General features: G+C 37.5%; 1 protein-coding gene across 1 annotated transcript in view; it reads right to left on the bottom strand.

Moving 5' to 3' along the window:
• DNMT3L (DNA methyltransferase 3 like) overlaps positions 1–20,051 on the bottom strand; it is a 110,803-nt gene extending 90,752 nt beyond the window's left edge. Inside the window, exon 1 of the mRNA XM_027875462.1 lies at positions 19,990–20,051. Coding sequence (XP_027731263.1) covers positions 19,990–20,051 — 62 coding nt within the window. The remainder of the gene's footprint in view (positions 1–19,989) is intronic.
• Between the last annotated feature and the right edge of the window lie 4,445 nt (positions 20,052–24,496).

Raw genomic sequence — 24,496 nt, 5'->3', positions numbered from 1 at the left:
TACAGATGAGGGAAATGAGGCTCAAAGAGATTATTAAGTAGCAAGGTGCTGGAAAAGCTTTGAACGTGGGCTCTGTGAGGTACTGAATATGTTACCCAATTGTTGTTGTTCAGTTATTTCAATTGTGCCCAACTCTTCATGACCCCATTTGGAGTTTTCTTGGCAAAGATACTGGAGTGGCTTGCAGTTTCCTTCTTTAGCTCATTTTACAGGTGAGGAAACTGAGGTAAACCAGGTTAAGTGACTTGTCCAGAGTCACACAGCTAGTAAGTGTCTGAGGCCAGATTTGAACTCAAGAAGATGAGTTTTCCTGACTCCAGGCCCAGCACTCTATACACTGCACCTACCCATGTTATCTAAAAACTAGGACATAGAGGCTCATTGCAAAGTGATCAAGTTTTTCTAGTCACAGACCATGGAAATGATTCATGAAGGTAGAGAGGGATGGCAATGGACATTGTGAAGGGAAGAACCATATTGATGAAATCATGGATCCTTAAAGTATTAGAGAAAGTAATGAGTGGTGGAGTGGATAGGGTGTTGGACTTGGAATCAGGAAGAATAGAGTTTGAATTCCTCCTCAAGACACTTACTAGCAGTCTGACCCAGGGCAAGGCACTTCACTGCTCTTGGCTCCACTTTCCTCATCTATAAAATCATAACACCTACCCCCAGAGTTGTTGTGAGGAGAATATTAGATAATATTTGTGAAGTAATTTGCAAACCCTAAAATGCTATATGAATGCTAGCTATTATTGTTATTGTTGTTGTTATTATTGTTATGGATGACATTTATATGGTGCTTCATGCTTTACAAAGATCTTTACGTACTTTTTCTCATTTGATTTTCACACCTGAGATTTGAAGTAAGTAGCACTAGAGTTACAGATGGAAACCCTAAAACTTGAGGTCATGTGGCTAAGCCAGTGGCAGTCAGGTTTCCTGAGGCTACAACCAATGGTCTCTCCATCACCTTGAAGAATTAGAATACTTAGAGTAGAAGTGAATTGCCCAAATCTGAAACTCAAACCCCATCTCGTGAGATATTGTCTGGTGCTCATTCCATTAATCTGTGTCTTCTGTGACTAGGGCTATGTTAATGAATGTAGGCATATGAACAATTGTAACTGAAATACTTGGCATTTTCTGGAATTTGTGATCTGGTGGAAAATAGATTGGTTTCTAATTCCAAACTATTTCTCCTGTGCCTAGCTATTATTCAGTTTTTTAAAAAATCACACAAGTAAAATCATTTCTGCATAGGTAACATTTTTTTTCCTCTTCTGATTTCGATACACTCCCCGTTCCCACTATCTATCTTTCTCCCATTGCCACCTCCTTACCCAAGCCAGCCCTGCCAATATTGTTTTTAATCATTTCACCCTGGCATTCCAGCTGTCAGTCGCCAAGAAATTGTTATTTATGACAAAATCACTGGGGTAAGAATTTGTTTTGTTTGGTGCCTCCTTTTGAATAGTCTGGAAAAGTTCAAGGTCTGTCTATCAGAAGGATCTCTTCAGTGACAGATGGTTACTATAGATGTCTTCAGGCAATGAATCTTTTATTTAGAGGTGGAGGGAGTTGGTATTTGTGGCTTTCTTTCCAGAAAATCCTCCTTTAATTGGTAGCAATATGTGAAGGAAATGCAGAAGTGACCTTCTCACCAGATTCAGTTTGTTCCATCTGCGCCATAGCTGTGTGCTGTCCCGCACTCCACTCAGCCTAATGAATGGAGTTATCATCTTCGTTGTTTGGTCACATTTGCTAAATACTCTTTGGGCATTGGGTTGGACATGAAAACAAAACAAAACCCTTACAGAAACAGATGGGTATCAACTGACCAGTAGATGTAAAAGTCCTGCAAGTGAATTAAGGCACCTCAGAAACCTAGTATTGGTATCAAGTCTCTGAGAGAATAGAGAGTGGTAGGAGCAGTTGTGGTTTAGATTTATGTAAGCCCCTCCAACTTGATTTTCTTGGGAATGTGAGGGATGGTGGAATGGCTTAGTAGATATACATTTTACAGGAAACCACCCATACCTCCTGTTTTTGAAATCCTTAGACCCCTGCCTTATAGGACAATTAAAGGGACTTTGACAGAAAGTGTCTTTTCTAAAATTGAGAGATACGGGAACTATTTGGTGCCTGAGGAGTCATTCTTCTTGAAAGACTGACATGTTTTTTTTCTTTAAGAATACTTCAACAGCAAAATGATTCAAATCTAGCTGGAAGTTCTTGACCTAGGCATCCTCATAATCTACTTGTAGTCACTTCTATCATAGCATTACTGCTATTTCAAAAAATGAATCCATAAAATGAATAACTTTCAGGAGTATTTGCTTGGAGAATTTTGACTCTTTTTCTCCCAGTGAAGTCTAAAACATAACTTAGGGGCATTATTAGAAATCTCAAACTGTAATGGCAAATAGACAATTAATTAAGCCAGGATTAATTATTAGGAGGAGTAGGAGAGAAGGTGGGGTTGCTTTCAGGAAATTGGAACTCCTTTGATGACCACAAATTTCTCTCCCAAACAAAGTCTCACATTCTTAATACCTATATTTTACCCATGTGGTAGTGTATATAGCTGTCATGAACACCATGGAGAGGAATTAAAAATGAATAGCACCAAGAGGGCAATGGAGAGGGGTGGTGTTGGTACAATAAAGAAGGACCAGAGTAAAGAGTATCATCAAAGATATGTAAGATTGAAAAAGAAGATGGGCTGATCAGGTAGTGGGAGTAGCTTGAATGCTCCACTGGTATTCTCTAGATAAGAAGGGAAAATGAAGAAAGCCCTAGCACTGGGTGAAATGTTACCCTGTGGTGAACTTGTGTAAAGACACGGGATAAGTGAATGAGTATTAATGATCTGCATTCACTGGGGGTAATACTCACATTGATGAGATCAATCATTTACTCAATAGGCATTTATTAAGCACCTACTATATGTCAGGCACTGTGTTAGGTTCTAGGGATACAAATACAATGAATGAAATAAACCCTGTTCTCAAGAAGCTTACATTCCAAATGGAGGTGACAACAATAACATATATACAATAGATATGGAATAAATATAAAGAAAGTAAATGTGAACATTTATAAGATAGTTCAAATCAAGGTAGCTTGAAAGAGAGAGGGCATTATCAGTTAAAGGAATCAAGAAAGGCATCATCTAGAAGGTGTTGTCTCTTGAGGAAAGAGAGGGAATCTGTTAAGGAGAGGTGATGAAGGAATGCATTCTTGGTGGGGGAAATAGCCAAAGGCAAGGAGACAAAAGATGGAGTGTGGTGTGTGAAGAACAGAGAGTTTGTCTAGAGCAGTGGTTTGGTCTCAGGACCTCTTTACACTTAAAAATTATAGAGCTTCTATTTATGTGAGTCATTTCTATTGATATTTACTGTATTAGAAATGAAAATATCTTAGTATTACTATGAAAATAGTTTTGACCTTGTGGACCCCTTAAAGGGTCTCGGAGACCTCCAGGGATCCACAGACCACACTTTGATAACCACTGGTTTAAATCACAGGGTGCTGGAGGTGGGGGTTGCAGGTTGGAGGTGGATAATGTCCAATAAAGCTAGTAAGATAGGTTGGGCCAAAGCTGTAAAGGGTTTCAAAAGCTAAACAGAGGAGTTTATATTTGATTATAGAAATAATAGGGAGCCATATGAGTTTATTGATTAAGGGAATGACATAGTTCTATGTTTGAGGAAAATCACTTTGGCAGCAGTGTGAAGGGTGGATTGGAATGGTGTGAAATTTGAGTCAGGGAGATCAATTCGGAGATTGTTGCAACGATTTAGGCAAGAGGTGATGAACTCTTGAACTAAAATGATAGCTGTTAGGTGCTAGAAATGTCATGGAGGTAGAAATGACAAGATTTGGAAATTGATTGAATATGTGGGGTGAGGAATAGTTAGGATTCAAGGGTAATACCTAAGTTACAATCCAGGAGACAGGAAGAATGATGGTTCCTTTTAGAGAAATAGGGAAGTTTAGAAGACATGTAGATTTTGAGGGAAAGCTAATGAGTTCTATTTTGGACATGTTGAAGTTGAGATATCTCCAAAACTTACAGTTTGAAATATCCAAAAAGCAATTTGTAATTAGGAACTAAAGCTCAGGAGAGAGACTGGGGCTAGGTATATAGATCTGGGGTAGATAAGTATCATATATATGTATATAAATATATATATATACATATATATATATAAATACATACACACAAACATATAGCATAGTATACTATACTACACATAGTATAGTATTCTCTCTATCTCTCTGTCTGTCTATGTCAGAGTCTTAGGGGACTGCTCATAGTTAGGGAGTGTGGTCTGGATAATAAACCAGCAAAGAAAACTGAGGAGTAATTAGTGACACAGGAAAGAGAAGAATCAGCAGAGAATAATGTCAAAAAATTTGGAAAGAGTACCTGGAAATAGAGCATGTGTAATTGTTTCAAACATAGCAGAGAGGTAAAAAAGAATGGATACTGGAAGAAAAAACAAAAGACCATGAGATCACAGATTTATTTGATTACTTGAGCGATTAGTAATTTTATTACCTATTTGGACTTGGGGAAGTCACAATTTCTCTGGGTCTCAGTTTTCACATCTGTAAGATTAGAGGTTGAACCAGATTGTTTTTAATGGCTCCACCAGCTCCTGAATATATGCTATGATCATAATGGCAATCCCCCTAGGTTTCAGAGATCTCAAGTCAATCTAAACCTTTGTGAAAGATCAGGATGGTATACTGGATGCATTCTGACTATGCAAGGCTTAGAAAAGGTACGTTGCAAATGTGCAGTCTTGTATATGTGAATAAGGGTGAGTAAGGGGAAAGTAGGTTTTGTTTTTTTTTTTTTTATTCCCCTGAAAATTTAAAGGGATGCAGGCAGGCACAGAGACAAGTTCAGGACCAGCCTGCGTTGATGGTGTAAATGAGTTCCCATAGTTTGTTTCTGGAATTTAATTACCTGTGACAGTGGGAAAGTGACAGCCTCATGATTCTTGAATATTTATAATGAAGCTGTCACTGGTAATGTTAGTCAGGTCACACTGGGGAGGGTCTGAGGTCAGTTTTCGTCAATGCATAAAGATAAGATTACTTATATGCTTCTCCCTTTTAAACAGAAGGGAAGGAATATTTCTGAGCTTTAAAATATACACAAATCCTTGCCTCTACCATGTCTCCTGTGTGATTCTAGATAAGTCACTTGGCCTCTGAGTGCCTGAAGCAAATCTCTAAGGGTATAATTTACAGAAAAATATTAGATGTTCATTGGTAGAAGGAGTTTCCTCACTAGGAGATCCTCATACCTGTTAAATGCCAGGTCTACATCCCCTTCACCCCCCAACAAAAAGCAATGTGCCAACTTTTGAGGTGAACCAAGTATAAGTAGGAATACATTCGAAGAAAGATTTTATTTTTCTTTCTCTGCTGATCTGTGAGAAAGGTTAATTGGAACAAGGGAAGCAAGATTACCTTTGACCTCGGTTGTTTTTCATTGAGTTGTCCAATAAGATGTGCTTTCCTCTAGATTTTTGCAAATGTTACCAAGTCCATAACTAACCTACCTGATTTTTCATTAGGTCACTTACTCTCTTTATTCCTCCATGGTTTGGGACTTAAAAAGAAGAAGTAACATTAGGAAGAGGGTTTAATGACATATGCGGTGAGATGATAGGTATTTACCTATAAAATTAGGTAATTAAAATAGCTTCCCCCCTGCCAGTGTCAAATTACCTGGGGAAAGATTGTGATTTATTTTCAAACATACCAGATTATTTTGGCAAGTGCTTCTATTTTTTTTTCTTAAACTTGAAATAAGCTACAAGTAAGTTCTGAGGGCAGGGGCTTTGTTGGATTTATCTCTCTTTTGGCACCTATAACTGTTCTTTGTATATAGTAGGCACTCAATAAATGTTAGCTGTAATTATTGAATTTCTTTTAAAGTATTTTCCTTCTACTTTTCCTGAATTAGTACACCAAAATGATGCAGATTGGTTAAGCGGAAATAACACTAGGTTTGGAACAGATAGGGCTGGGTTTGAATCTTGCTTTATCACTTAATACCTATGTGACTTTGGAAAATTCATTCAATCTAATTCAATATATAAGCATTACTGGTAATGTTTATGTGACCATGGGCAAGTCACTTACCCTCTATCTGCTTCAGTTTCCTCAACTGTAAATTGGGAGTAAAAATGGCCCCCCAGGGTTGTTATGAAGACCAAATGAGGTAGTATCTATAAAGCACCTGGCATAGTTCCTGGAACATAGTAGGCACTTAAGAAATGCTTATTTTCTTCCTCTGCTGAAGCTATTTGTATAACAATTCCCTTTCAGAAGAGGATTTTGAAAAATGCTTCTTTGGGACATAGGGGACTATTATTATCCTCAATTTACAGTTAAAGAAACTGAGGAAGAAAGAGGTTAACTGACTTGTCCAGGGTCACATAGCTAGTAAGTATCTGAGGTGGGAATTTGAACTCAGGTCTTCCTTTCTCTAGGCCCAGCACTCTATCCTTTGTGCTACCTAGGAAAGAAAAGGTTTGGAACAGACACTTAGAGGAATAGGATAGAAAGCTGATCAAGGGAGAGCAAAATGATTGGCATGTGACAATGAGGATCTAACTGAGATCAATATATATGTAGTAAGTATTCTCTGGGCCTCTCTTTTAGAACCCTGAGTAGTTGGGGTGGTCTTTTCTCTACCACCATTATCTGAAGCCCCCATTGGCCCTGTTCCCTCCATTGTTAGGCAGTAGTAGATAGCAGCCCAGTGTCGTTTAATCCCTTTATTATATTTTACAAAGGATATTTACTTCAAAGATAGAGAAAGAACAGATATACAAACACTTCCCTCAACTCTCATACTCTCCCTTATATCATCTTGGTCTTCGGTGGGAGCAGGGTCTCTAATTTGACTCAGTTTTACCTAGCATTGGTCTCATTAAGCTCATGATCAGGTGTAGCATGACTGCCGGATGAATTCATATCTCTACTTCTGCTGGCTTAAGGTCCCAAAGATCACTCCTCATAGTAACTCATTCCTTACTCCTAAGGGCATCAGTATTGCACTAGCTCTAGAACACACACTCTGGAGTTCTAGAACCCTCTAGACTTTTCAAACCCACACGTTTGTGGAGCTCTGCTGCCTTCACTTAGGGCAGAAAAGAACAAATGCAGAGTTGAATGACGGAGGCCCTTTCATTAGGCCATATGGCCTCAAACGGGGAGAAAAAGCTCTACCGCTTCTTTTACAATACTGTCTTTCTTCAGATTCAGTGAATGATAGATTCACCCAATGAAGCCAAGGGAAGTTGACAGGCTTTTTTGATGCCTTAGTAGCAAATCAAAGAACCTGCTTGCCAACATATGGTTAATCAATCAGAACCGATTATGCAATATCCATGAATGCTCTCCAGTCTCCCTCTAGTCCATGTTTTTGGGACTCTCCAAGAAACAAACTCCCCAGCTTCCTGTGCATAGAGAAATGCTATGTGAAGCACTCTACATGAACCAGACCTCTATTACATGGAATAAATTTCTGGCAGAACCCATCAGAATCATTTTAATGATTTGACTTACTGGTGATGAATGTAGGAGAGGAGAAGGCAGGTAGTGAGATCAGTCCAGGGCTGAAGTTTGGAAAGGAATGAGATGTTACAATGAAAGGACAAATGACCAAAGGATATGGAATGGTGGGGCATTGAACTAATTGACCTGATCAACCTCTGGGCCTGTTTCCTTCTCTGCAAAATGATGAACTCGAGCTAGAACTCTCTAAGGAGAATTAGGAATTAGGTGAGAAAAGTGACTAAAATGTTCAGGCTATTTTACTTAGAGTTTTACTGCTAGGTATATACTCCAAGGAAATCAGTGGCAAAAAGGAAAACCCTATGTACACCAGAATATTTATAGTAGTATTTTTTTTGTGGTAGCAAAGAACTGGAAGATAACAGGTAATTTTGATAACACTAAATTAAAAGGCTTTTGCAAAAACAAAATAATGCTACTGGAATTAGAGGGGAAGTAGTTGACCAGGGAGAAATAATCTTCAAATCAAATATCTCCTATAAGGATTTGATATCCAAAACATAGAAATATTTAATAGAAATATATGAGGCCTCAAACATTTCCTCAATAAATAAATGGTCAAAGGATATTAACAAACAATTCTCAAAAGAACTGTTGCAAACTATTAACAGCTATATGAAAGAAAGCTCCAAATCACAAATAATAAGTTAAACACAAATAATCCCAAATTTCACTTAACACCTAGCAAATTATCAAAGATGACAAAATATGGGAATAGTCAATATTGGAGAAGTTGTGGAAAGATGGGCACACTAATTCATTATTGGCAGAGTTATGAATTGGTAAATTTTTCTGGAAAGTACTTTGGAATTAGGTGAGAAAAGTGACTAAAATGTTCATGCTAGTTGACTCAGAGTTTCACTGCTAGGTATATACTGCCAAGGAAATCAGTGCCAAAAAGGAAAACCCTATGTACACCAAAATATTTATAGCAGCATTTTTTTTTTGTGGTAGCAAAGAACTGGAAATAAGGAGGATATCCATTGATTGGGTAATAGCTAAAGAAATTGTGGGACATGGATATAATGGAATCTCACTGTGATATAAGAAATGATAAACAGGATGGATATGAGGAAGCATGGCAAGAAATATATCTGGATGCAGGAAACATAATATACAATAACTACAGCAATATAAATGGAAACAATAACAACAGTAACAACAAATTGTCAAAACTTAATGCTACAAAATTATAATGCCCAACAGCCCCAAAGGAGAGATATGAGAAGACACTTCCCTCTACTTTCTTTGGAAGTGGGCAACCATTGATACGGAACACTACCTATAACATTAGACTTTTTTTTATAGGTTGGTCAGTTTAATGGAGCTTTTTAAAAATCTTTCTTTCCCTTTAAAATAAATTCTTTATTACAAAGGATGGCTCTCTGGGATGGGATGAGAATGATACAGGAGGAAATGTAAGTGATGTAAAAGCAGAAGATATTTGCAAAAGATTATTTTTTTTAAAAGAGTACCTACTTCATGTAGAGGTTGTGAGATCAGACTGTATATGCACATTGTACTTTGCAAACCTTAAAAGAGCTATATAAATATAAGTTGTTGCTGTTATTATTTCATTCTTTTCATCTTATACAAAGGTAATCAGATAGAAAGTCAGGATTATTGTTTTATTTTTCATGTTTTGCAGGCTATTAAGGTGGTAGATAAAATGAATGATTTTTGTCACTGAATAAAAATATTGCAATGTAAGGTCATATTCTATAGGCTCATTGAAAACATCTTTGGGATAACTCCAACAGAAGAGAAGATGATGAGGATGGTGAATAGTAGTAGCAAGAGGAGGAGCACAAGCAGGAAAAGAAGGAAGTGAAAGAGGAGGAAAAGGAGAAGGAAGAAGAGAAGGGGAAGGAGGAGGAGGAAGAAGAGAAGGAAGACTTCTTTAGCTCCTGCAGGCAGTTTGGATATAGGAAAAACAGAGAAAGGGAGAAGATGGAGTTTCCTGTAGCTTTTGAGCCTACCGAGATAAGAAAGCTCGATTACACACTGGAATGAGGGGTTGGTGGGAAGGAGGGGCAGAACTGAGCACAGTAATATATCCATAAAGCCCTGTGTGCTCTTTGGGAGAAAGGAGTAATATAAATACAAGGTGTTATTACATATCATTATGACTTTATGATGGCACACTAAATTGTAATCACATATTTATGGCTTCTGAGTTGATCATTGTTTCCCCAGTGTTTGATGTCCTAATGTGAATAATGATTACTGTGTACCATGTGCTAAGCAGGCGCTGATTCATAATCAGGCAGCCCAGAATGAAACTCCATGAGACGACGAATTCAATTGTCTCTGGACCTGAGCTGTTCTCTTTTAGCAAGTTAGGCAGGTAGCTCTGCAATCTGTAGAAACTCAAAGAAGACACCGGAATGCTGTTTGGTATGCACAAGCACCAGCTGGCTAAGCAAGAAGTACCTCAGGAGCTGAAGAGTTTCTCTTGGCTTCCAATGGTGTTCTATTTGTGAAAGGTGAATATCCTGGGACCTAGGAGAATGTGGCTCAGGGGGCTATTTCTAGCTCAATGAAGAATTTGAGGAGAGAATTTACTTCTGTTTTTCTTCTAGTTGGTATACCTGACTTTGTGAAATGTTTTTTCAGAGAGTCTTGTGAAAACTAATGGAAAATGACCTGAACTTAAGTGATTGGAGTATCTTATTAAATGTTGCTGCCTTTTAACCTCTGAAGAACATCCTTGAACTTTGCTGTAATGATCTCTAGCTACATGTTTTTCCCCCTTTGTTTAGAGTTTAAGACCTTCAGAAGAGAAGGTAACACATTTTACTTTAAAATAAGTTCACTATTTACTGTTTCTTTAGCAAATAATTTTTTTTTATTATACTATGTTGTGGAAATGCCTGCTTTATTCCATGAATTAAAACCAAAATAAATAAAACATTTTAAAATGGGTACAGGATTGCTAGAGATGATGGCACAGGCCTGTAATCTCAAATCCAGGGGAGGCTGAGGCTGCTAGCTCTCTTGAGCCTGTGTCTTCTGAACAGGAATGGGTTATTCTGTGTTGGCACTAAGTTTGGAATCAGTATAGTGAGCCTTTGGGAAGGGGCACCAGGTTGCCAAAGGAGGGACTAATTGGCTGAAACAGAGCAGGTCAAAGGTCCTACGAAGATGAATAATGAGAATGGGACCATGATATTAACACTGGTACTTTCAACCTGAGTGAGGTGGCAAAATGTAGTCTTAAAAAACACAAAAAACAAAAGCAGAAGGTAGGGGAATGATTGTAGTGGAATGGCTAAAGAACATAAAAAAAAATGCAAGCACTTTTCCTTCTACTGTGTGAATTTCTGTCACTTTCCATTTGTTTTGAGTTTGTAACTATTGGAAGAATGTAATACCCTGGCCATAGGCAGTTCCTGGAAGAATAGATAAGCCTGGGACTCTAGCTGCATATGGAGGCATGTGACTCCTGATTGACTGAGAGACCTCTGAGCTAAAGGCATATGGAGAAAGCTGGCCTGAAATCACATCTTTTGATTCTTAGTGCCTACACCCCCAGAGATTTCTAAGAAAAAAATGAGCTTCTTGGATTAGATCATTCTCTTCTTTGGGAACTGAGATTTATTTTTGCTTCCCAGTCAAAGAGACTATTTGCCTTTTTCTGTAATTAAAAAGCATTCATTTTCTCTCCTCCCTCCCACATTTGAACAATAAGAAAAATAAATAGAAAACCCTCCTAACAAATATGTGTACTATACATAGTAAAATAAAACAAATTCCCTCATTGGACATGTCCAAAATTGTATGTTACATTTTAAATCCATTACTTTGCCTTTAAGTGGGTAGCATGCTTAATCTTTGGCTCTTCTGAATGTTTGTTTCTCTTTGCATTGATCAAACTTCTAAAATCTTTCAAAATTGTTTTTCTTTATATTGTTGTTATTATTGTATAAGCTAGATTCCTGGTTCTGCTTATTTTACGTTGCATCAGTTCATAGAAGTCTTCTTAGTTTCCTCTAAAACTGCCCATTTCATTATTTCTTATAGAACAATAATATCCAATTATATTCATATGTTGTAATTTGTATTACCATTCCCCAATGGTCAGGCACACCCTTAGTTTTCAGTGTGGGGCTACTATGAGAGCTGCCATAAATATTTTTGCATATATGGGTCTATTTTTAGGAGGGCTGGATCCAGCTCCCAAGAGTTGATTGTCAGATTTTCAGTGTGAGCATTTACACCTTGGAAATAAGCAAATGGTACAAATCAGGGCTGGGAAAGCTAGTGGATAGAGCCTTGGGCTTGGAGTCAGGAAGACCTGAGTTCAAATCTGGCCTCAGAAATTTGCTAGCTGAGTGACCCTGGACAAGTCACATAAATCTGTTTACTTCAGTTTCCTCATCTGTAAAATGAGCTGGAGAAGGAAATGGCAAACCATTCTAGTATCTTTGCCAAGAAAACCCAGTGAACTGGAGAAGGAAATGGTTTTCTTAGCAAAGATACTAGAGTGGTTTGCCATTTCCTTCTCCAGCTCATTTTACAAATGAGGAAATTGAGGTAAACAGGTTTATGTGACTTGCCCAGGGTCACACAGCTAGTAAGTGTTTAAGGCAGAATTTGAACTCAACTCTTCCTGATGCCAAGCTTGGTGCTGTAGCCACTGGACCACCTAGCCACCCCTCTTGAAGTAAGTCTTAAACTCACGCTTTTGATTCTATATGCAATGTTGTTTCCACAGTACTTCACTGCCTGATCTGTCCAGGTTGGGATCTCCTTTTAGGATGTGAGGAAGGGATAGGTTAAAGCTATGAAACAGCAGCTTCATACTCATGAAGGACCTTGGTGTGGAAAAGAGTCTGAATGTAGCAATTTTTATCATAGAAACCCTTATATTTTCACTAGTGAAAAAATCTGATTGATATGAATGGGTTATATTAATTTAATTATTTAAATCTTCTGGTAATTGAACACTTTAGGGTAAACATGCAAAGCTATGGCATAGCACCCTTCTTACTCAGAAGATGAATATTTGATCTCAGGAGCCACCGCAATTTACAAAAGATTTTTTGGTGGGGCAGTTAGGTGGCTCAGTGGATAGAGCTCCGACCTTGGAGTCGGGAGGACGTGAGTTGAAATCCAATCTCAGACACATGACACTTACTAGCTGTGTGACCCTGGGCAAGTCATTTAACCCCGATTGCCTCATCAAAAAAAAAAAAAAAGCAAAAAAAAAAAAGATTTTTTTTTTTGGTCTGATCTACCTCTGCCTCATTACAATACAGTAAGAACCCTGAAGACTAGCCTGGCCAATGTGCCTGCCGTATTCTTCTCTCACTCATTACTCTGTTATTTGGACAGACCAATTAGATTTAAAGTATGTACCCCAGCATTGTCCTGGGTCTTGGCTCTCCAACTTGAGGAGTTAGCATTGAAGACATTGTACTGTACAGACCTTAACACTTGTAGGTGCTCCTGACATTCAGTAAAAGGACAAGAAAGGGTTTTCTCCTTTGTAACTCAAGTACTTTGCTTGGTGCTCCTTGAGACTGACTGGGATTAGTCATGGCACCCTTCCCATGGGAATAGGGATAGTTAGGAGGCACAGTGGACAGATTGTTGGAAATGAAATCAGAAAGACCTGAGTTCAAATTTAACCTCAGAAACTACTAGCTGCATAATATTAGGCAAGTCACTTCACTTGTGCCACAGTTTTCCCAACTGTAAAAATGTTTAATAATGTTTTGGATAAAGACAGAGGTTGGTATGTTCATCAAACTAACAGATGACACAATCAGTCAATCAGTAAACATTCATTAAGCACCATCTATGTGCCCAGTACTATGCTAAACACTATGGATACAAAAAGAGGCAAAAGATGCTCATAATCTAATAGGGTATAAAACTGATCATACAAAGCAAGCTATATTCAGAATAATTAACGGAGAAAAGCACTGGAATTAAAAGGGGTTGGGAAGGTTTTCTATAGAAAGTGGGATTTTAGTGGACCTTAAAAGAAGCCAGAGAAGTCAGTTGTCAGTGTAGAGGAGAGAGAACATTCCAAGCATGGGGGACAGCCAGAAAGAACGTCTGGAGCCAAGAGACAGAATGTCTGGTTTGTGGAATAGCCGGGAGGCCGATGTCACTCGATCAAAGAGTTTCATGTAAGATGTATAAGAAGACTGGAAAGGTAGGACGGAGTTAGGTTATGAAGGGCTTTGAATGCCAAAGAGAGCATTATATGTCTGATTCTGGAGGCAATAAGATTCCACTGGAGTTTATTGAGTGTGGCAGGGTGGGCGGGGGTGGAGCAGGATATGCTTTTTTGGAAAATCACTTTAGTAGCTGAATGGAAGATACATTGGAGTAGAGAGAGCCTTGAGGCAGGCAGACGCACCAGCAAGGTATTCTAATCAGCCTACCTATTCCAGGCATGAAGTAATGAAGGTCTGTACTAGAGTGGTGACAGTGTCAGAGGGAAAAAGGGAATACATATGAGAAATGTCGCAAAGGTGGAATTGGCAGGCCTTGGCAATAGATTAGATATGAAAGGTGAGAGACACTGAGGAATCCAGGATGACTCCTAGGTTGCAAGCCTGAGGACTAGAGTATTGCCTCAGGAGTAATAGGAAATGTGTGTGTGTGTGTGTGTGTGTGTGTGTGTGTGTGTGTGTGTGTGTGTGTGTGTGTGTGTGTTTAGGGAGGAAAGAAAATAAGTTCTGTTTTGGACACATTGAATTTCAGATTTCTACTGGGTATCTAGTTCAAGATATCTGAAAGATAGTTGGTAATGCAAGATGGGAGGTCAGCAGAGAAGTTAGGCCAGGCTAATTAGATTTAAGATAATAATTAAATCCATGAGAGCTGATGAGATCAACAAGTGATGAACATAGAGGGAGAAGAGAAGAGGACCCAGGATGGAACCCCAAGGGATACCTAACTTAGAGAGTATAATCTAGAAGAAGATCCAGAAAAGGACATAGAGAAGGAGTAGTCAGAAGGAGGAAAACCAAGAGAGAATGGTGTCCTAAAAACCTAGAGAGAAGAGTGTATCAAGGAGGAAAGAATGGTCAATACTGTCAAAGGTTGCAGAGATGTCAAGGAGGATGAATATTGAGAAAAACCCATTAGACTTGCCAAGTAAGAGATCATTGGTAATTTTTGAGAGAGCAATTTCAGTGGAATGATAAGGTTGGAAGCCAAAATGTAAGGGGTTAAGAAGAGAGTGAGAGGAGAGAAAGTGGAGACACCTATTGGAGATGGAGATGGAGAGAGAGAGAAAGAGAGTAAAAATGAGTGAAAGTGGGGATGACAGAGGGGATAATCTATTGGAAGACACAGGATGGAATGGGATCACTTGAACAAATAGAGGGGTTAGTCTTGGTAAGGATTAAGGCCTCTTCATCATGTGAAACAGGAGTGAAGGAGTAGAGAGTAGCAGAAGGCATCTGAGTGATACGAGATGAGGAAGAGGGTAGAAGAGAAAGTTCACAGCAATTTTTAAAATCTTATTTTTATTTTCTGTTCTAATTCTTCTCCCTCCCTCTTGTCTCTGCCTACTCATTGTGAAGGCAAGAAATATGACCCCCATTTCACATAAAGTCAGGCAAAGCATTTCCATATTAGCCATGTTATCCACTCCCCCCCGCCAAGCAATAAAAATAAAGAAGGGAAAAATATGCTTCAATCTGCTTTCAGAGTTCATCTATTCTCTCTCCAGAGTAGAATAACATTTTTAATTATTTTTTGGAATTTCATAATTTTGGGGTTTTTTTTTGGAATTGTCTTAGATTATTGTCTTGATCAGAGTAAATAAGTCTTTCATAGTTGATAATCCTTATAATATTGTTGTTACTGTGTACAATATTCTCCTGGTTCTGCTCAATCAAAATAACCCATTTTACTTCTTATGATCCTCTCTGTCTCTTGTTTGGTCATAAATTTCAACTTATCCATAGATATGACAGATAAATTTTCCATGCTCCTCTAATTTGCTTATGATATTACCCTTTATGTCTTAATCATAAATCCCTTTTTAGCTTATCTTAGTATATGGTGTGATATGTTGGTCTATGCCTAGTTTTCTGCCAAATTGCTCTGCACTTTTCCTAGCAATTTTTGTCAAATGATGAGTTCTTGTGCCCAAAGCTGGGATCTTTGGGTTCATCAAACACTGGGTAATTATGGTCATTTACTACTGTGTATTGTATACCTAATTTATTCTACTGGTATACTGCTCTATTTCTTAGCCAGTAACAGATTTTTTTACATCAAATTAGCCAATAATTTATCTATTTTATTTTATTTTTTTGTAAAACCAGGTCCTACTTTTATTTTTAGTTAATTTATTTTTAAATTTTAAATTTTATCAATGTCTCCTTTGGTGGTCAGGATCTCTATTTTGGTGTTCAATTGGGGATTTTTAATCCGTTCTTTTTCTAGTTCTTTTTTTAGTTGCATGCCCAATTCATTGACTTACTTTTTTCTCTTTTATTGAAGTAAGTGTTTAGAGATATAAAATTTTCCCTAAGTACTGCTTTGACTGCATCCTATAAATTTTGGTATGTTGTTTTATTGTTTCTATTTTTCTATCTTTAATGAAATTACTGTTTGTTTCCATGATTATTATTTGACCTACTCATTCTTTAGGATTAGATTGTTTAGTTTCCAATTAATTTTTAATCTATGTTTCCAAGGCTCTTCATTGAATTTAATTTTTATTGCATTATACTCTAAAAAGGGTACATTTAATATTTCTGCTTTTCTTCTTTTGTTTATGAGGTTTTTATGCCCTAATATGTGGTCAGTTTTTGTGAAGGAGACAAAGGTATACTCCTTTTTATTCCCATTAAATTTTCTCCATATATCTATTCAATTTAAGTTTTCTAAAATTCTATTCATCTTCTTAATTTCTTTCTTATTTATTTTATAACTAGATTTATCTAGTTATGAGAGAGGTAAATTGAGGTTCTTCATTAGTATGGTTTTATTGTCCATTTCCTCTTGTAATTCATTTAACTTTTCCTTTAAGAATTTGGATGCTATATCATTTGTTCATATATTTTCGGTATTGGTATTAATTCATTGTCTATGATATCTTTTAGCAAAATTTAGTTTCCCTGCTTATCTCTTTTAATTAGGTCTATTTTTGCTTTGTTTTCTTTGAGATCATTATCACTACCTCCGTATTTTTTTTAAATTTCAGCTGAAACATAATAGATTTTACTCTAGCCCCTTATTTTATTTTTAATCAAATTATTTTCAATTCTAACAATTAAAAATTAATTAAGGTTTAATGTACAGTAGTCATAAGATTTATTTTTTCCCAAACTAAGCAGTAGTTGATGGCTATTTTTTTCTTTCATCAAATCACTTCTTTTTTTTTTTTTTAGGCCAGCATTTTTTATCCCTAGACTCTGTTGTCTTAATCAGAAATAAATATTAAGTATCTCTGTGCTAAAAGATCAATCACTTTAAAAATCACCACAGATATTAGAGTAATAGTTATTGTATTCACTATTTCTCCAGAGAAATTTTTTGTTTTGATCATATTTTGGTCTTCTCTGTCAAGATATCCCAAATTTTTATTCTAGAAGGCAAAATTTCAGCTTAACTTTAGGGTGGTAAAATCATGTGGTCATTTTAGGTCTACTTGAACTATTAAATGAGAATTTGCAGATGGAAAGGTCAATTTTTACAAATTTGGAATCACCAATTTGTTGGTTGTCTGCTTTTTTAAAAAATAACAAACCCTGTTGTCATTTTTGTCATCCAAATTCCAAGCTCTTAGCATTTTCAATATAGCTAATTCTTAATTATACACTGTAAGAGCTGATGGCAAATTTGTAAATTTAAAAAAAAATTAAATGTTGAAGGGAAAAGCATTTATATAGCACCTACTATGTACCAGGCACTCTGCTAAACACTATTACAAATATTATTCCATCTGCTCTTCACAATAAACTGAGAGGTATGTTCTTTTATTATTATTCCCATTTTAGGAAACAAATGCAAACAGGGGTAAAGTGACTTGCCCAGGGTCATACAGCTAGTAAGTGTTTGATAAACTCTTATTATAACTCTGTGTATGTCATTTGATTTTGAGTTTGTTTCTTGTAAGCAACATATTTTTGGATTCTGGTTTCTAATCCTTTCTGCTGCTGATTTTTTATGGGTGAATTCATCCCATTCATATTCACAATTATGCTTACCAACTCTATTTTCCTCTATCCTATTTTCTCCTGTCTCTCTCTCTCTCTCTCTCTCTCTCTCTCTCTGTCTCTGTCTCTCTCTCTGTCTCTGTCTCTGTCTCTCCCTCCTCTTTCTCCCCCTCTCTCCTGTCCTTCCTCAAAAGTCTGTTTTTGCTTCTTGCATCTGACCTTTTCATCCCTTCATCCACTTTCCTTCTCCCCCACCTTTCTCTTAGCCCCTGCTTTTCTCTTAGCCTTTTCACCTCTAACTTCCCTTTTGGGTAAGGTGAATTTTATACCCAACTGAGTGTGTATATGTATTCTTCCCTCTTTGAACCAGTTTAGATGAGACTGAGGTTCAAATGTTGCCCATTCCCTCCCATTTACTATTCCACTGCAAAAACTTTTCGTTGCACATCTCTTTTATGTGAGATAATTTCCCTCATTCCTTCTCTTCTTTCCCACTTCTACCAGTAAATACCTCTTTCTCAGTCTTCCACTTTTCTTTTGAGATCATCACAAAATAACAGACTCACACCCATGCCTTCTAAGTATATGCCTTTTAACTGCCCTAAAGATGATAACGTTCTTGTGGGTTATTTTTCCATTTGGCAATAAAAACAGTTTATACGTATTAAATTCCTCATTATTTCTCAATCATGTTTGCTTTTTTATACCTCTCAAGTCTTGTGTTTGATTTTCAGATTTTCTATTTAGCTCTGTAACTTTTATCAGGAATGCCTGGAATTCCTCCATTTCATTAAATGTTCATTTTTCCCAGTAGGATTAACTTCAGTTTTGCTGGGTAGGTTATTCTTGGTTGTAATTCTAGCTTCTTTGTCTTCTGGAATATATTTCAATCCTTCTGCTTCTTTATCATAGTACCTATTGTGTGATCCTGACTGTAGTTTCGTGTTTTGTGAATGGTTTCTTTCTGGCTACCTGCAATATTTTCTTCTTGACCTGAGAGCTCTGGTATTTGGCTATAATATTCCTGAGAATTTTCATTTTGGAATGTCTTTTAGAATGTAATTAATGGAGTTTTCCAATTTCTATTTTGCCCTCTGGTTCTATAATATCAGAGCTATTTTCCTTTATAATTTTTTGAAATATGATATCTAAACTCTTTTTAAAATCATTGCTTTCAGGTAGCCAATGATTCTTAAATTATCTCCCTTTGATCTGTTTCCCAGGTCTACCATTTTTCTGTTGAGATATTTCACATTTTCTTCTATTTTTTCAGTATTTTGACTTTGTTTTACTGTTCCTCAGTGTCTCATGGGGTCATTAACTTGCACTTATTCAATTCTAATTTTTAAAGGATTATTTTCTTCACTGAAGTTTTATGCCTCTTTTTCAATTTGGCCAATTCTTCCATTTAAGGAAGTTACATTTTGTGCTCTTTTTCTGTTGGACCAGTTCTGTTTTTTAAGGACTTACTTTAAGTATTTTTTGTGCCTCTTTTGTCAAGCTGTTAATTCCCTTTTCATAATTTTCTTGCATTACTCTCATTTCTTTTCCCAACTTTTCTCTACTGTTCTTATTTGATTTTTAAAATCCTTCTCTCTCTCTCTCTCTCTCTCTCTCTCTCTCTCTCTCTCTCTTTCCCCTTGGTCTTTTTCTTTAGTTCTAGGAATTCTTGTTGGACTTGTGTCCAATCTGCATTTAAAAAAAAACACTCATAAATATGTTTTCATGTCATTATCTTTTTCTAAGTTTATGTATTAAACTTCCTTGTCACTATAGTAACTTTATATCATCAGGCTCTTTTGTTGTTGTTGTTTGCTCATTTTTCCAGTCTTTCTTCTTGACTTTGAACTTTATATTAGGGTTGTACTCTGCTCACCCTGGGGAATGTGGGGCTCATATCCCAAGATTCAGGCTTTTTTGCACTGCTGTTTTCACGATTAGTTCTATGAGTCTGTAAGTTTTCAGTGATTCCAAGGTGGTTTGACCTGGGAGAGGTATAGTCACTGCTTTCCTGGTCTGTATTCTGGTCCTTACCCAGGAAAGTCCTCTGCTCCTTTATGCCTGCAAACTCTAGAGTTACTCTCTGCCCTGAACCTAGGAACTACGGTTCCTGCTCCCTCTTTACCCTTGAACTGCAACCTGGAACTGGGTAATGAAAGAGTTGCCAATGGCACCCAGTCCTGTGCTTAGTACCTGCACTTAGTCCCCTAGAATCTCTTTCTGATCAGGTATTCAATCCCCTTACCTTCTTTGGGTGGTGACAGCTCCTGGGACAGCTGTTGCTGCTGCTGCTGCTTCTGTTGCCATTACAACCTCCAAAACCTACAGCTGGCATTGCCTCCACCCTCCTTTCCCTGCTAGCTCTGACTCCAGTGCCACAGACCTCTTCTTTGAACCTCCTAAGTTGTCCTGTACTGAAAAGGATCTCACCTCAACCTTTTATTGGCTATGCTGTTCCAGAATTTGCTTTGTCATGTTATTTTAAAGTTGCTTGGGGAAAGATGTTGGGAGATCTCAAGTAGAATGCTCCCTCTACTCAACCATCTTTGCTTTGTTCTTATACTATTGATTTTCAAGGGTTTATTTTGTACCTGCAACCTCAATGAAACTATTAACTCTTTCAATTAGTATCTTTGCTGATTCTGTAGGATTTTCCAAATATGCTATCATATATCATCAGCACATAGGGATAGTTTTATCTCCTCTTTATGCTGCTATTGCTTTTGTCTTATAGTTGTTGCTAACATTTTCAGAACCATATCAAATAATAGTGTGGAGGGTGGGCACTTAAGTATAATTTTAAAAAATATCTTTTCCTTTCTTATGTCATTAGGAAGGCTATATAATATAGTAGAAATAGCAGTGGACTGGGAATATTTTTGCTTTCACTGTTAACTATCTGTGTGACTTTGAGCAAGTCAATTAAACCTCTACAAGTCTAGTTTTCTTTGTCTGTAAGATAAGAGTTAAAAAAAATCTATTCTTGGTTTAAGGTTGCTATATAAACCAAATAAAATGATGTATATAAACATGTTTTCTAGCCTTTAAAGTACTGTATAAATATAAGTTATTACTGTTTGGTTTCCATGGGAATGTGTGCTCCTAGAGGGGGTAGACTGTGTATATTTGCTATGGGCAGGTGCTTAAATGCTCTTTGTTCAGTGATATGAGATGAGGACAGGAAGTAGGCAGATGGAATGTGACCTTGGAAATTGTGGATGGGGCCACTGCAGATTTTGAAGGCTGAATCAGATTTGTGTGAGATGAAATGTTTTTTTGTAAAGGATTTTGAAGTCTTAATTGTGCCTCCAATTTAAAAACAATCCTAATTCCGCAAATGGTGAAGCCAGAGTGTTGATTCCATAGATATTGACAGTCATTGAATTGAAATGTGTTGAATATGCTCTCTCTTACTACCCTTTCAGAACTCACAGGAAAAGAAAACTTGCTTTCTTCTAACACGGAGAAAGGGGAGGTGCACCATGTCCTGAGGTAGATTCCCAGGCTAGGAATTTATTTTCATGTGTTATGCCAAACTTACCTTGATTACCCTGTCTGCTTGAGTAATGTAGGCTTGTAAGAAGGAAATTTGTAAACTTGGAATGCGGTCCATCTGTAAGTTTCTAAAACACTTTTAGCACACCCTTCCCATTTTTGCACATCTGTACAGTTAAGAGCAGAAAGATGAATCTGTGCTAATTCTGGCTTGTGTTAAATAAGGCCTGCTCAGCTCTGGCATGATTTTACATTAGTTTTTCACGACCGAGTTCTTAGACCTTTATTAGCTGGTCTATTGTGGTAATTCTACTTAGTTAATTTTCTCTTCCATCTTGATGTCAGTTGCATTTTTTCCTCTTCCCTGGGTATTATTTGAGAATATTAGCTCTAATGAAAACTTACTTTTCTTGGGGCCTTTTGTATGAAACTACTAAGCCTATGTTTAACTCAACAAAACACTTCTGTTCATTTGCTCTAATATGTGTGAATATGTTTTCTCACTCTCTGTAAGGAATAATTCATTTTCAACCTATTTGATTTAATACTCAAATCTATCATGAATTCTAGAAGTGCTATATGATAAGTGCTTCACTAACAAATCTTACTGAAAGCTGCTCTTGGGAGGAAAGAAACTGATTTCTCTAAAATCACTGGCTACAGACTTGACCATGTCTCCCCTGTCCTGAATAAACCCTCACTTGATCCTTCTAGCCCCATTAACTATTGCCCGACATCTCTTCTGCCCTCTGTAGCTAAATTCCTTGAAAAGATCATCTACAATAGGTGCCTCCATTTTCTCTTCTCTCATTCTCTTCTTAACCCCTTATAATCTGGCTTCTGACCTTATCATTCTACTGAAACTTTTCTCTCCACAGTTCCTTGGTTGCTTGTTGTCCATCATGCTTGAAGAAGACCAAAATGACATCATTTTGTCAGGGTCAAGGTTCAGTGTGTACAACTGTGGCTAATCAGACCAATATGGGCTTGAAAGGCTCTAACACAGGTTGGACACAGTTGGCCAATGATATCTTGGCTGGCAAATCTGATGTTCTTTTTCTCCATCCTCATTCTCCTTGACTTCTTTACAGTCTTTGAAACTGTTGATCACTCTCTCCTTCTTGATGCTATCTTCTCTCTAGGTTTTTAGGACACCACTCTCTCCTGGTTCTCCTTCTACCTGACTGTCCCTTCTCTGTCTTCTTTGTTGGATCCTCTTTTAGATCATACCCTCTAAGTTAAGTGCCCCTCAGGGTTCTGTCCTGGGTTCTCTTTTCTTCTCCTTCTAACCCTCCAAAGCCCTTCATATCTAGCCCCCCTCCTACCTTTCCAGCTTTCTTACATCTTACTCCTTGAGATGTACTCTTCAATCCAGTGATACTGACCTCCTTTCTGTTCCATAAACAAGATGCTTCATCTCTTGGCTTCAGGAATTTTCTCTGACTATCCTCCATGTCTGAAATGCCATCCCTCATCTGCTCTGCCTACTGATCTCCTTGCCTTCCTTTAAATCCCAACTAAAATTCCATCTTTTACTGGAATCCTTTCTCAACCTTCTTAATTCTAGTGCCTTCTCTTTGATAATTATTTCCTATTTGTCCTGTATATCGCTTGCTTTGTATCTATTTTTTTTTTGCTTGTTTTCACCTCCATTAGATTGTAAGATCTTTGAGGATAGGGACCTGTTTTTTGCTTCTCTTTTTGTATCCTCAGTGCTCAGCACAGTGCCTGGCACAGAGTAGGTACTTAATAAATGCTTATTGATTCATTAAATACAAAAGTTAAGATGAAATCCCTTTCTTTATTGACTCATCCTTTCCAGTAGCGATGATAGTATTGATTTAAGTATTGTTCTAGAACTGGAAGAGGGTAGGGGATGTAGAAGACATACACTTCCCTGGGGCAAAGCAGTTGGCAAGAAAATGATCAGGGAATAAAGTGAACTATGTTGGGGACTGGCTTGATGTATTGAGTCACATGAGGTACTCACCAATCAATACCCTTGAGGGCACTAGAAGATATTACAATGATTTAAGAGACAAGTGACAACTGTGTTAAGGGAGAAAATAGATTTTAATTGTTTGGATCCTCAGAAATTATTTTTACGACAGTTAATTTGTACATAGGGGCATCTTAACACAGGAAAAAAGAAGATCATTAAACAATCTTACAGACATGAGTTGGCAATTTATATGTATAATCAACCTATAGAATAATCATGTTCAAATCTCTATAGGCATTTTCTTTTTCCTTTTTTTTTTCTATTTTTTTTTTGGCAAGGCAATTGGGGTTAGATGACTTGCACAGGGTCACACAGCTAGTAAGTGTCAAGTGTTTGAGGCTGAATTTGAACTCAGGTCCTCCTCTCTCCACAACCAGTGCTTTATCCACCATGCCCCTTAGCTGTCCCTTTGGAGGCATTTTCCAAGGGAAGATAAGATCATTTATTTAGAATCAGGGGTTTTTAAGAGCATTAAAGGTCTTGCATGATACTCCACAAATTATGTACCATGCATAGAACATATTCTTATGCAGGGGTTCCCCAGAAAAGCTAACTCAGAGGTGCTTTGTGGGTCTACACCACTCTGAACCTTAGCTTACAAGTCTTCATTGAAAGGTTTACTTCTTCTAGCGACCCAGAGAACACAATTAGTTTAAAGCAAAGACATTTGCTGGACTTGTATAATAAGAAAAATAGCATAAAGTATTCAACTTATAAGCCTGGGGCATATATTATCAGTAGGAAGATGGACCCAATTAGGCATCATACATGGAACATAGATCTTGGGAATATGAATAGGGAAGGCACATGAGTGGAGAGTCAATTCACATCTATGACACTTTAAAGTTACAGACATCTTCCAGCAATGATATCAAATTGTTCTCTGTGGTCTTACTCTTTGCTAGATTTTTCTCTGTGTTGGACCTCCTCCTGGAAATCACAGCATGTGTCTGTTGCTCCTTATAGGGTATCATATTTTTGCTGCTTCCCATTCCTCCTTCTCTTCCTCCTCTTCCTCTTCCTTCTTTCTCTTCTTCTCCTACTTCTTCTTCTCCTCCTTCTCCTTCTCCTTCTCCTTCTCCTCCTTCTCCTTCTCCTTGTCCTTGTCCTCCTCCTTCTCCTTCTCCTTGTCCTCCTTGTCCTCCTTGTCCTCCTCCTCCTCCTCCTCCTCCTCCTCCTCCTCCTTCTTCTTCTTCTTCTTCTTCTTCTTCTTCTTCTTCTTCTTCTTCTTCTTCTCTCTCTCTCTCTCCCTCTC

Source organism: Vombatus ursinus, unplaced genomic scaffold, assembly GCF_900497805.2.
Source record: "Vombatus ursinus unplaced genomic scaffold, bare-nosed wombat genome assembly UNPS02014809.1, whole genome shotgun sequence".
NCBI classification, from domain to species: Eukaryota; Metazoa; Chordata; class Mammalia; order Diprotodontia; family Vombatidae; genus Vombatus; species Vombatus ursinus.
This window is presented reverse-complemented; position numbering and strand designations above follow the sequence as displayed.